This window comes from Mastomys coucha, unplaced genomic scaffold, assembly GCF_008632895.1.
Source record: "Mastomys coucha isolate ucsf_1 unplaced genomic scaffold, UCSF_Mcou_1 pScaffold3, whole genome shotgun sequence".
In the NCBI taxonomy this organism is placed as follows: domain Eukaryota; kingdom Metazoa; phylum Chordata; class Mammalia; order Rodentia; family Muridae; genus Mastomys; species Mastomys coucha.
In genome coordinates, this window is record NW_022196909.1 from 36,143,953 (window position 1) to 36,158,319 (window position 14,367).

General features: G+C 43.9%; 1 protein-coding gene across 1 annotated transcript; it reads right to left on the reverse strand.

Moving 5' to 3' along the window:
• Nucleotides 1-1,415: 1,415 nt before the first annotated feature.
• Nucleotides 1,416-11,709, reverse strand: Tfam (transcription factor A, mitochondrial). Its single transcript, XM_031347776.1, has 7 exons — nucleotides 11,230-11,709; nucleotides 10,323-10,438; nucleotides 8,690-8,760; nucleotides 7,986-8,135; nucleotides 6,449-6,544; nucleotides 2,608-2,664; nucleotides 1,416-2,187 (listed from the first exon to the last, which is right to left on the reverse strand). Exons 1-7 carry the CDS (start codon nucleotides 11,328-11,330, stop codon nucleotides 2,047-2,049), a joined length of 732 nt encoding a protein of 243 aa, XP_031203636.1. The 5' UTR covers nucleotides 11,331-11,709; the 3' UTR covers nucleotides 1,416-2,046.
• Nucleotides 11,710-14,367: the final 2,658 nt, after the last annotated feature.

The following is a 14,367-nucleotide window of genomic DNA, read 5'->3' on the forward strand; positions in this document are numbered from 1 at the left end:
TGCTCAGCTCTGGGCATCTCTGGCATTACTGTGTCACCGTAGTGCCTGCTGCACCTGAGTTGCTCTGAAGCACATGGTCAATGCTCTGAGTCCCCATTTTCTCCACTCTGAGGACGGCACGGAGTTCCTTTCCAGAGGCCATGGGAGGGCAGAGCTCATGTCTCTCCTGGAATTGCACTTTGGCAAGACTAACAAGACAGCATCAGCTTACTACACCAGCGGCCTTCTTCCACCACCTTCAAACTCTGGCTTACACCCATGCCATCTACAGGCCTCAATTCCAACTCACAGGAATTTTTTTTTTTTTCTTAAATTCATCTTCAAAATTCTGATTCTCTCTTCTGGGGAAGAGTTGCAGTTCTAGGATTTGGATCCAAGGTCTTGTACATTCTAGACAAGTTTTCTACCCAGCTCAAATATCCAGTTTTACATATAGAACTCTTGCAGCTCTTCTCTGCGTGTTCTTCGGTTCTTGTCAAGTTCAGTGACTGCAAACTTATTTTCCCAAAAGTGTACAACCTCTAAGCCTCCTCAATACAAACATACATGAGCAGGAACTCTGCGTTGTCCTGTCTCTGAGATCTGCCCAGTGGTGTGGTGGTTGAGGCCACGAGTTCTCTAAAACCAGACAGATACTGAAGAGTGTTGGCTCTGGCTTGGCGAGGGCCTGTGGGATGTGCCAGCTTCAAGTGGGGAAGACACTTTCTCCTGGGCAGCAGTGAAGATGAGGGCTTCACTCCATACGGCGGCCTTCTATACTGTGCCACACCAGTATTCCAGGTTAAACAAGACTTTCCTTGCTAACCTCGAGAACTGTTAGGGTTAACAGGGACCCAGTGATGACCCCAAGATAGGGTGACAGTATCACAAAAATATCAAGGACATCTGAGGAAAATAGCCTTGCATGCCCAGCAGTCATGAGACACGACGGTGGCAAACTGTCTGCAAAGGGCCATCCGCGTGCGCAGTGGCTTCCCAGTGTAGTCTCTGGAGCACAGAGTACTCACACACAACAAACCCAAGAAAGCCCCTGACTGTGTTCCAAGAAATTCTATTCACAAACACTAAAGATCATTTTAATTTTCACATAGATACTTTTTCTTTTTAAAAACCTACTTAGAACATAAATGCATTTCTTGATGAATAGGCCCTGAAAAGCAGTTAGTCAGTGGGCTGGACTTGGCTGGCTCTCTCCTGCACAGGCCTTTAGCTGTCATGGATAATCTTTCAGATTTCTAACTTTAGAGACTCATTTTTCACAGCTTCTCATTTAGAAATTTATACCACACAAGCTCTATGAATACTCTCAAATGGAAAGTAATTCATAAAAATAAAGTCCCTACATAAAAACAAACAAACAAAAAAAAAACTGTTACCCAAATGGTTCATCTTAAAATATGTAATTCAGAAACATGTTTGGAAAATTAGAGTTTTTATTCTATGCAATAAAAACATATGCATAGACTTGGTACATAATTTCTTAATTTGAAAAAGATTTGTAAATCTCTCTGTTCCTAATATAAAATGCTATCAGGACATTAACAATCACTTATTATGTACAAACATCAACTCTACACATGATTTATGTCTAGGAATCACTTCATCTGGAAGGTTCTTTGAAAAGCAATTATTCATAGCTCTGCCACAGCTGCGAGAGCAGCTCTGGCATGGGGCACAAGGGGCACACCCATATGTAACTGTCATCAGTGTAAAAACTTCACAAAGCCACACCAACTGTCACCAGTGTGAAAGTCACTTCATAGTCTATCTACTCCATCAAATGCAGAATGGTTCACCACTGCATGCAAATGCATGGACAGTCTCCATTCCAGCTCTTAAGCAAAAGGCAGAACTCAGCATGATCTTCTACTGTCAAGGCTCAAAATGTTAATAGAAATGCATTCAATGGGCAGAAGTCCAAGGCTACAAAAAATGAACTGAATGTCAAAGGTTAACCAACTTTATCCTTTCTAGTTTGACAATTTAAGGCTTTGAGACCTAGCTGGTTTCTTGTGCCTAATTCCAATGACAACTCCATCTTCTATCTTAATTCTCAGAGAGGTCTCCTGATCGTTTCACAGTGCGACGGATGAGATCACTTCGTCCAACTTCAGCCATTTGCTCTTCCCAAGACTTCATTTCATTGTCGTAACGAATCTTATCATCTTTAGCAAGCTGAATATATGACTGAGAAAGAACATGACAACGCTTTACTTAGAAAATAGCAATTAATCCCTTGAATTCTTCCATCTACACGGACATGATTAGCACTATTCTCCATGCACCAAGGGAGAACACAGAAATAATTTTTATATAAAATGTTAGGTGAGAAGAGGTTGAGAGAAAGTGTTCTCCAAGGATTGGTGGGTTGTTAGTTTCAGGACTTGGGAGAGAGGAGGAAGGGACAGATAGGACAAGCCATGCTCTAAATGCCTGTTTATTTACTGACAAACACTACTGAGTAAGAGGCCGTGCTGGCGCTAACAATGAATGCAGTCCTGAATACCATCATCACTGCTGCTGGGCTCACGCTATGAGTCACGCCTTGTCCTAACACATCTTGGGCACTCAAAACAGACATGTAAAATCAGAAACTTCAATACCTACCTGCTTTTCCTCGGAAGACAGATTTTTCCAAGCCTGATTTACAATCTTCAATTTTTCCTGTAAGACAAGATAGTTAAGATGTACAACTAAGACAGCAAAGGGGAACATTCCTCATTTATTCCAAGAATTCAGCTACCATTCACAAGCAACAGCAACTGACACTTGCTTTTACTTAACTGCTACTTTACAAAGTGAGAAAGAGTATCTCCTGATTACAAATGCTTGTGTTCAGGTCTAATCCCAACTGTCATGAACTCACTTCAAAGTTGTTTTTCCTTCCCTGTAGCTATGTGTTATTCTGAACTCTGCCTAGGTGTTTAGGCACCATCACAGGAACAGAGCAAGTAGCCCTTCATTCTACTCAGCCCACCAGCTGACATGGGTCATGTCATGGGAAAGAGGCCACTTTCCATCCCTTGGGCTTTCTTCACAAAAAGTAAAAGGGGACAATTAGTTTAGTTTTGCACACTCCCCCAAACTCCAGTTTAAGGTATAAATGCATGTGGACAAACCCAAAAGAAGTGGGCAGCACCAACACCAAGTGTGGGCAGTGGCAGGCCTGAGTGGTAACTGTATTGACTGACATTGGAGAAATACCTACTGGCACTGGGCAGGACCTGAAAGCCTAAGAGTCACTAGGTAAAACCCAATTTCCTAGGGGTGGCATCAGGCAGGTGTCACAGGGAAGGTGAGAAGAATCTTAAAGGCGCACTCTGGCAGATTCCAGGACATCACATTCTCAAGAATCAAACAGTCCTGGGGAAGAGCAGGCACACTTAAGGGCACCTTGCAAAAGGGGAAGGGAAGCACGTGGAAACATACAGGGTCTTGGGGACAGACGGGATCAAGGCTATAGGAAGGCAGTTCACAACAAACTAGGGTGTGAGAGGACAAACTTAGAAGCTCTACATTCAAAGTCTCAACAGAAAGGAACATGCAAAGGAACCCAAACTAGTTTGTGTGTGCACATACATGCATGCATGTGAAGGTGAGAAGACAACTTGCAATTCGCTCCTTCCACCATACAGGTCCAGGGGATCAAACTCAGGACAGGCTTGGCTGCATATGCCTTTGGCCAGTCAAGATTTTATTTTACTTTATTTATTTTGGTTTTTCAGACAGGGTTTCTCTGTGTAGCCCTGGCCGTCTTGGAACTCACTCACCAGGCTGGCCTCAAACTCAGAAATCCACCTGCCTCTGCATCCCAAGTGCTGGGATTAAAGGCATGCACCACCACCGCCTGCCTGAGATCTTATTTTCTTAATCTGTGGCTTTGGGGACAGCCTTGGATGGCTTTATGTTTATGATCCTCTAGCCTTAACTATCCAAGAACTGGTTGTATTTAGGCCAAAAAAGCAGCAGTGATTTTGAAATGCTGAAGAAGCATTACTTCCAAACCAGAACTCTGTGCCTAATCTAAAATTACAGGGGAAAAAAGGCAGTTTTTGAAACATGTAACACCTGAAATATAACTCCTACATGTTCTCAATTAAGGAAAAGCTAAAAGGAGAATAAGTCAAGAAAACCAGAAGCAATAGAGACTGATGCTGGTATACACTATCAGGGGGCAGCTGCCAATCTGGAATAAACAAGATGCTTCAAACTGAACTAACATTACACAACAAATGCAGATATGCTGAGTTAGTGACTAACAAACTGGGATTCAAAAAGGATCATAAATGAAACTGGGTAATTTGAGTAATGATCTTTTGTAAATACGTGGGGGAATACAACTGCTGACAAGCACCTCAAGTCTGTGGATACATACATGTTTGTGTCTATGTGCACGTGTCTATGTGTGCGTTTGTATATGCAGGCCTATCTGTGCATGTGTACACGTGTATAAGTACACAAATGAATGTGTATGAGCATTAGAAGGCTGGGAGGGGTGTTTGAAGTTTTCATGTGGCTCTTGCTGGCCTGGAATTCTCCCTGTGATCTAAGCCTTGAAAATGTGATTTCTCCTGCCTTGCTCTCTCAAGGATAGAAATCACAATGAGTCCCCCCCTCAACCCAGCCAGTATTTTTAAATGAACAAAACTATTACTGAGTTCTATTTCCATTACTAAGGACAGGCCCCATTCAGGCTGCTAGATAATTCTAGGGAACTGCCTGCATGCTAGAAGCACTGTTTTTAAAGTTCTCACCTGCATTATCTTTCCAATAGCAGCTTTTTAAAACAAAAACATAAATCTACCTAAACCCAAAGTAAACCAGTGACTGAGGAAATTCTAATAATCAAAATGCAAGCCTCCATTTCAGGAACACTGAATCACAAAAAGTAAAAACCAAAGGAGGACTTCTGGCATGGCTACAGCTGCTACCACCACCACAATCATTTGCACTTGTCACTAATGCTTGTGGACAAGTGTACGAGATCACAAATTCACACTGGGGGCTGGAGAGATGGTTCAAAGGTTAAGAGCACTGGCTGTTCTTCCAGAGGTCCTGAGTTCAATTCCTAGCAAAGAAAGAAAGAGAGAAAGAAAGAAAGAAAGAAAGAAAGAAAGAAAGGAAGAGGGAGGGAGGGATGGAGGGATGGAGGGAGGGAAAGAAGAAAGACAGACAGACAGACAGACAGACAGACAGACAAAAGAAAAAACAATTCACACTGGAGAGTGACACACATTTATTTTCTAGGATATGAGAACTAACAGTATGATTCTAGATGATGCTAGAATTTGAAACTGTACAAGGAAGGCAGGCTTACTAAGTTTGATCCATTTTGCGAAGTGGTAATAAACGAACAATACTGGATCCTGGAAAACGGCCTGAAGAATCAATTTTCTTGACTTATACTAGATTCTAACTTTTAAAAAAACTTTTAACAGTTTGAGTCTCTAAAGCTGTTTCTGTTAAAGGAAAATACTGTAGAGATAAATACTCATTTTTTTCTAAGCTAATCTTGGCTATTCTAGAAAAAGTTTGATTTTATATATACAACACTAGAAAGATAAATATTTTTGGTAAAATGAATACAATTTTAAAATCCCAAAGAAAAGCAATTAAGTATCCAGTACAAGCCTGAGAAGAGCCATGTTTTACACGTATACTTTAAACATATGCTACACGTTAAGTGCACAGCAACAGAACTTGTGAATGAATGACAAATCTAGTAACTCCAATGTATGCCCAACAAGCTCAATCAATGCCTGCTGAGTGATCTGGACACTGTACTTCTTTAAGACAGCACTTTATGCAGGGGAAACACAGCTGCCATAGTGGCTCTTGAACCCAGATGGACACTTTGTGTCCCCACATTCTTGTGACCACATCTACATGCACAGCACCCTCCTGTGGCACAGGTGTAACCAGTCTTCTTAAAGAACCAGCATGAAGAAGAGGTAAGTCATAGCCAACACCAGAACAAAACAAGACACCCGGATGTTCATTCTTCCCAGGGATGCTGACTCTTAAATGCTGCTGGAGTAAAGCTTCTAACAACTCACAGTGTAAAAAATGTTCTCTCGTAAGAATAAAGAGTTTATATTACATAGAGTTGTGTGTCTGTGTGAACCATGAAAACAGAAGGATGACTTAACTAGAAATTAACTTTTGAAGTTGTCCCAGTATGTACCCACAGAGTGTGTATGGCAAAGTATGGCAGGCACACGCCTAACTGCATGTGATAACAACAGAACTTCTGTCTTTTCCAGTGTTGGGAATCAAACCAAAGCATCATGCATACCAAGCTGGTTCTGCCAGTGATCTATACCTCCAGCTCCAAGGACAGAGACACAATACATTTCCATTTGCTATTTTCCTTCATCATGTGACATGAGACAGACCTACAACTTTCTACATGACTTTAAACCCGAGGGCCATCTGCAGCTCTGCTTACCTTAGCCGACTCATCCTTCGCTTCCTGGAAGCTTTCAGATACATAAATGTTATATGCTGACCGAGGCCTTTTTGGTTTTCCAAGCAAAATTAATTCCTAAGTAACAAAAATTAAAGTGTCAGATACAGTCCCCAGGAAGTCGAATACTATCTAAAGAAACAATGCGTGACAGAATCCAAGTGAACACTAGACTCTTGTGTTTCCTGCCACCTTGTAGCCAGCCTCTTCCCTCCACTTTCCAAGGGAGATGCACAGCACACACAGCCACACCCAGCATAATTTGTAAATGAACTATGTTTGTTATACCTTGGAAGTCAAACTTTATCAAGCATGTCTTAAAAAACTAATACAACAGGTATTTATACATATAGAAAGGTTTTTTGATGAACTGAATTGTAGCATTTTTTTAAAATTAGATACTTTATTTACATGTCATACTATATCTCCTTTCCCAGTTTCCCCTCCAAACAAAAAAACAAAAAACAAAAAACAAGAACAAACTGCTGTTCCCTTCCCCCTCCCCCTGCTCACCACCCCACCCTCTCCTGCTTACTGGTCCTGTCATTCTCCTATACTGGGGCATAGAACCTTCACAGGGCCAAGAGCCTCTCCTCCCATTGATAACTAGGCCATCCTCTGAATTTTTTAAAGCCCCATTTCATCCTTGAAGGGCATCATCATATTGGCCCAACATGCCAATACTGAACCTGATAAATACAGGACCATTTGTTTAATTAACCTTATCTCATTCCTTTCTTGCATGGCTCATACATTTAAAATTCAAAAGATGTGTTTAATTCTTGCCAGCTACTAAGAGGGAGAACTATGGGGTGGCAAACAGCATCTCTTATGCTAGGTCCCATATTGTGATACATACTGCAGTGCACTGAATTTTCCTTTCTACTTTCTGTACCTGAAGAGTAGCGGTGTCTGAATTGACAAAGTACTTAGGTAGGTGAGATGGCACACTAGATAAAAGTGTGTATTGCATAACACCGGCAAGGTCAAAGGACTCTGACCTCCACACTGGTACCCCTGCCCCCATTACACACACACACACACACACTTAAAAAATAAATGGGAGGGGGATCTAGGAGGTGTTAGGAGACCAAAGGTATTAAATGTCTATGTCTGCATGGGCTTGACATAGAAACTGTAGGAGAATTCTTAAATAAAGAAAATGTAGCCTGATAGAAACAGTGGCCTTGAAGTAAAATTAACACAAGTTGAAAAACAAAAAAATTTAACAATGCAAATGTTTTAACAGTTATTTCTTTGGAAGAAAATAGAATCCTACCTCAAGGAAACTCCTTACATGAATAAGTGGCATTTTTCCTCTGATCTGCTAATGAAGGAATTAGCACCTTAAAAATCCTCATCTTCTACAGACAGTTCAAATGTGAAAGTCCCTCTAGATGGTCTTGCCATACTGAGTGCCAGGAGTACTACTCCGCTTCATCAACTCTACCTCACTGACACAAGGGAATGACCCCAGACTCTTGGCCTTCACAGGGAACAGTACTTCAATGATACTCACTCTTCTCTTTATTTGTGCTTTCTTTTTTAAACGTTTCTGCCGGGCTTCGTTCTCAAAACCCATCAGTTGACTTGGAGTTAGTTGTTCTTTATACTTGCCCAAAGCTTCTTTATATACCTTCCACTCAGCTTTAAAATCCTCTTCATAAGCCTGTGATGAGAAACTCAAATGAAAATCAATGAACTGCTGCTGCCGGCAAGCTCAACCCATCCCATTTATCAGGGAAAGACAATGGGATTCAGACAAAGGGGATGACCAGCCAGGCGAAGATGTGCTCTCAGAGGTATTCTTCACAGGCTCGCTAATAATCAAGGTGCGAGGGCAGCACCTGGGCTTCCTTCCTGAAGGCAACCACTCACCTGCACTCTGCCCATCCATATCAACATCACTTAAGAACCCAAAGGAAGATATTACCTGTGTGGATCGGACTGCTAAGAGGGGAGGTGGCACTGAGAAGATGGCTCAGTGAGCAAGGGCTTGCCATGGCCAGTGTCTATGACCTCACAGTGGGTGTGGGGAGGGGCAGACACAGGTGGACCCCTGGAGCTTGCTGGCCAGTCAGCCTACTCAGCTGGCAAGCTGTTGAGCACAAGGAGAAGCCCTGTCTATCCAAAAGAAAAGGGTGCCGAGTTCCCGGGTCACTGAGCAAACACGCAGCAGCCTATCCACACAGCCGTCAGCAAGCCGACAGCATGAACGCTTACCTTTTTCTCTGCTTCCGGTAGCTCCCTCCACAGGGCTGCAATTTTTCTAGCCAGTTCTGAAAGTTTTGCATCTACAAATTAGAATGAAATAAAAATGGATGTCTTAATTTTATTTCTTAGGGGTTAACTTCTACAATCTTTTGAAAATAGGCTAATTAAATGCATCTCTACACCACACAAACACAATTTTATCAGGAAATGCTAAAAAGCTGTTATTTAGTTTTAAGGATTATGTTGTGAATTACCAAAAGCAGTCCTTGGAAACCCACTACTACAGTAAAATAAGCACTTGGGGAACCACCTGCTTCCAGTTCATGATGTCTGCATTTCAATTCAAATATTGTCATGTCCTTCAAGATTTACTGTTCGAGAAACCAAACAGACCACAAGCGAGTGCTGCTCATACAATAGCATCTTGCACTCTAAATACAGAAATACCATTCAGGCATAACACTGTTGTAAGTTATCCATTCATCTCCAGTTCTTCCTCATTCTTTTTGTTTGTTTTTGTTGTTGTTGTTTTTTTTCGAGACAGGGTTTCTCTGTGTAGCCCAGGCTGTCCTGGAGCTCACTCTGTAGACCAGGCTGGCCTGGAACTCAGAAATCCACCTGCCTCTGTCTCCCAAGTGCCGGGATTAAAGGCGTGCGCCACCACTGCCCAGCTTCTCCCTTATTCGTAACTGGGGATAAAACTACTTTATCAACCATGTGTTAGTACCAAGTCTTGCATTTTAGAAGACAGAGGTATTCATATAAGCATGTCTCTTAATCTCCTACCTATAAGAAGAAAATTTCAGTATGACTTTCACTATCATCCTGTGAGGTACTGTAAGTAAAAGAACTTTGGAAATCATAAGGACTAACTTACTAATCAGCTATTACCTTTACACTATATATTCAAATGAAGGCCCTACAACACTTTCTTAGGCTTCCTGGAAAACTTTTCTAGTTGCAAATCTCCCCCACCCCCTTCAGAAGCTTAGATAATTTCCAGTTAATGATTTATACAGACCATTATTATATTGTATAGAACACTTCCCGGTAAGTTATTTTATTACACCTTAAACATTACAAACAATGTCCTATGGCAGAAGCAACTGCCCAGGACAACTGGGCCTCAACTTTATCTTTTTTCTCTATAGTGCTCTTAACTCTACGTGTTATTATTTTTTTTTTTAAGATTTATTCATCTTACATATATGAGTACACAGTAGCTGTCTTCAGACACACCAGGAGAGGGCATAGGATCCCATGACAGATGGTTATGGGCCACCATGTGGTTGCTAGGAATTGAACTCAGGACCTCTCGAAGAGCAGTCAATGCCCTTAACCACTGAGCCATCACTCCAGCCCTCTACATGTTATTTTCAAACTACTGTTCTCACTTATATTTAAGGAACTTCTATTAGTTAAGAAATGTTAAACAAGCCGGGCAGTGGTGGTGCACGCCTTTAATCCCGGCACCTGGGAGACAGAGGCAGGTGTATTGCTGAGTTCCAGGCCAGCCTGGTCTACAGAGTGAATTCCAGGACAGCCAGGGCTACACAGAGAAACCCTGTCTCAAAACGAAACCAACCAAGCAAACAAACAAAAAAATCATATCAGAGAAGATTATAAGCCCTAAACTCCTTACCTGGGTGTTTAGCTTTAAATTTGGGTAGCTGTTCTGTAGAAAATCGAAGGTATGAAGTCATAGGTTTCTTTGGATAATTACCCAAGCTGGCAAAACACTTCGGAATACAGATAAGGCTGCACACAAGTAAAAAGAACCAAACGTCAGATATGTAACATTCATACATAGGCCTCGGATTCTAAGTGCAAAGTCAACCTAGGTGCTTTACATCCAACACCTTCATCTAAAATGCTAATAACTAGCCCAGCAGTGTGTCGAGGGCCTTTAATCCCAGCATTCTAGTGGCAGAGCAGGTGGATCTCTGCTAATGCAAGGCCAGCCTGGTCTACAAACCGAGTTCCAGGACAGCCAGGGCTAAGCAGAGAAACCCAGTCTTAAAAAAAAAAAAAAGTCAACCTATCAACGAAAAAAAATAAAATGCTAATAACCTTTGAGTGCGTTTCCCTTCCTCTGCTATGCTAAGAATTTAAAATGCAAGGGCTTCAGTTGTATAAGCACACTATTAACGTGCTCCACAACCGACTTACTAACACCCTGTCCTAACCAAAAACATAAGAATGAGGCTGCGGGGCTGAAGCCTGCAAACAAGGCAGGCTTGGGTGACCTAGCCAAACCAGAGGGGCCTGCTGGGCTGAAACAAGTCCTGGCATCCTAGGTGACCCAGCCAAACCAAAGAGGAGGCTGCAGGGTTGCAGCACAACTCCTGGCAGCGTCGGGGCGAGCGTAGGGCGCTACAACTCCAGGCCCCGCCTCCAAGGCAGAAGGGGAGAGAGAGCCCTAGGCGCCGAGAAGGTAGAAGGTGACAGGAAGTGGGGTCGGGGGTCCCAGAAGGCGCGAGACCCCAGTCGGCCCGGAGGACTAGGGCGGCACGAGGGCAGACGGACGGCGCCCCTCGCCCCCGGCCTACCTGATAGGCGAAGGTATGCGGCCCCCGCAGCCCGCGCACATCTCGACCCCTGTGCGCCCCAGTGCTCTCAGCACGCCCCACACTCCCCGGAATAGCGCCATCGCTCGGGCCGATGACTGCTGGCCCGGCGCCGTAAAGCTCGTGTCACGGGAACACGGTGTCGACACACCGCCACCAAACCAGCGTGGGGAACTCAGGGACTTGTTACCATGCCCGCCGCGCGCGCGGGGCACTGTGGGAAGCCCGGACTTCCGGTCTGCGGCAGGAGGCGGGGCGGGCGGGAGGCGGTGTGCGTCCTCCACCGCCTCGTGGGCGGGGCCGGAGAGGGGGCGGAGCCTGCGGCCAGGCGGAGCGGGCTTGGTCTGAAGAGGGTGTTGCTGGGCCGCGCTGTAACCGCAGGCCCCCGCGCCGTGTGTTTTGCTTGGCGGCCTGTTGGCTGGTGCTGGGCCAGGGGCTTTGGCGGTCAGCTCAGCTTCCTGATGACACTGGTGCTGTGACTTGAGTCACAGTGCCTTGGCTTCTGAAGTCAGAGATCAGGGGTACTGCTGATGCCCCAACAGCAAACAGCATGTCCGCAGGAAAGCACATGAGGCTAACTTGAGGGGTAGAAGAGAGGGAGGAGTGGTCTTGGAGTGTATCGCTTAATTTATCTTCTCTTTAAAAATTAATAGAAAAAAAAAAAAAAAGGCCGGGCAGTGGTGGCGCATGCCTTTAATCCCAGCACTTGGAAGGCAGAGGCAGGCGGATTTCTGAGTTCTAGGCCAGCCTGGTCTACAGAGTGAGTTCCAGGACAGCCAGGGCTATACAGAGAAACCCTGTCTCGAAAAACCAAATAAGTAAATAAATAAATAAATATTAAAAAAATAAAAAATAATAGAAAGGAATGGGGGTTCCCAGGATGGCCCAGAGCCTGGCAAGCTGAGTTCAATCCCCAGGATCTACATAACCAGCCCTGATAATAGCAATAAAGCAAAATGTTCTTATATTAATATCTGAGCAGGGAATACCAGAACCCTGAATACTGTTTCCCACTTTGCAGGTCACGTGGACTAGATGAGTTGGCCCAGCCATACCACTGACATTGTGTGACAAAGGTGGACTTGAGGAAGCGTACAATTTGTGTCCTACTAATACTAGATTTTTGTGGGGTTTTTTTTTAAAGAGACTTATTTTTATTTATATGAGCACACTGTCGCTGTCTTCAGACACACAGAAGAAGAGGGCATTGAATCCCATTACAGATGGTGGTGAGCCACCATGTGGTTGCTGGGATTTGAACTCAGGACCTCTGGAAGAGCAGTCAGTGCTCTTAACTGCTGAGCCATCTCTCTAGCCCTTGTTTTGGTTTTTTTAATGCAATGGCATGGGAAAGATTAGGAAGATCTAAAGATGTCCAAGGGCTTCAAGCTGTTCAAATATGTTGCTTAAGGGCTGGGAATGTAGCTTAAGTGGTAAGGTGCCTGCCAGGATGCACAGAAAGCCCTTGGCTTAGATGCTCCAGCATTGCATAAAACAGGCATGGTGTCTTAAGCCTCTAGTCCCAGAACTTGGGAAGTTGAGGCAGGAGGGTCACAAGTTCAAGGTTATTCTTGCCTACAAAGTGAACTCCAGGTCAGAAGGGCCAGAGACTTTGTTTCAAAGGTAAACTAAATTAATAAATAAATAACATTTAAAATATCTATCTCATCCATCCGGCTCTTTGGTGGGTGCTTTTATTTCCAGCACTCTAGAGGTAAGAGGCAGACAGAGATCTGTGAATTGGAGTGTGGTCTATAAACAAAGTCAAGGTCGGCCAGAGTTAACGTGGTGAGATCCCACCTAACAACAACAGCCTCTTCGGTTGCATAGCTGTCCTTTCTCTTTCCTGAAAAGAACAGCAAAATCTTACAAGTGTGACACTGAGCTGAGAGTCTACTTCCTTTCTGTAGCTTTGAAACACTGTCTCCTTCAAGCCGCAGAGGACCACGCCCACTCCTCTAAACCCACTTGTTCTAAGCCCTGTTTAGCACGACGTTCTAGCTTCCGGTTTCATTCTCTCTTGGGAGTAAAGGGGACTTCCAGCTAGTCCTTTCAAACCTCCTGTCACAACAGCAACAAAGTCCTTTGTGTTTGGTTTGCCCTTCCAGTGTATCCAAACAGGTGTAAAAACACATTTTCCCATAAGTCCAGGCACCGAGCAATAAGAAATTATAGCGCCTTGCTAAACTGGAGGTCTGCATAGGACTAAATTCCTCCTAGTTCTATGTTGGGAGATTTCTAAAATATTTTGCCATTGTAAGTCAAGTAGAACATATCCTTGTAGTGTTTTTATTGTAGATGCATTACTTAACTGTCTGCATTTACATCTACTAATAAAAATAAAAAATAAAAAAGCTTAGTACAGCCTTTCCCCAGATTCTGCCCTCTGTGTCCATAATTCTGTCTGTCATAGCCTCATGGTTTCTGTATTCTATGTAATCAAGATCTCTCCTTTTAGCTCCATATCCACAGACCCGCTGAATGCCATTGCAGCATGGTCCCTGTATATTATACTGATGACAAACCTTTTAGAGTCATCGCCTTAGGACATCCCTACCATGATGTCTTACTAAAACCCAAGTTTTAAAATTCGGTGAACAAAAGTAATCATTTTCCACTCCGTTGATTTTTCCCACTTCCCTCATCCAAGTCAATAACTTTTTGAATCATTTTAGAATCCCCTCATTGACACTCCACTCGATGACCCACTGCTGAGGAGAGATGAATGCTGATGAGAATGGATGCTGCTGAGGATGGATGGATGGATGATGCTGAGAAGGGATGGATGGATGGATGCTGCTGAGGAGGGATGGATGGATGCTGCTGAGGAGGGATGGATGGATGGATGCTGCTGAGGAGGGATGGATGGATGGATGCTGCTGAGGAGGGATGGATGGATGCTGCTGAGGAGGGATGGATGGATGCTGCTGAGGATGGATGGATGGATGCTGCTGAGGAGGGATGGATGGATGATCAGCTGAGGAGGGATGGATGCTGCTGAGGATGGATGGATGCTGCTGATAATGGATGGATGATGGATGCTGCTGAGGAGGGATGGATGCTGCTGAGGAGGGATGGATGGATGGATGCTGCTGCTGATGGATGGATGGATGCTGCTGA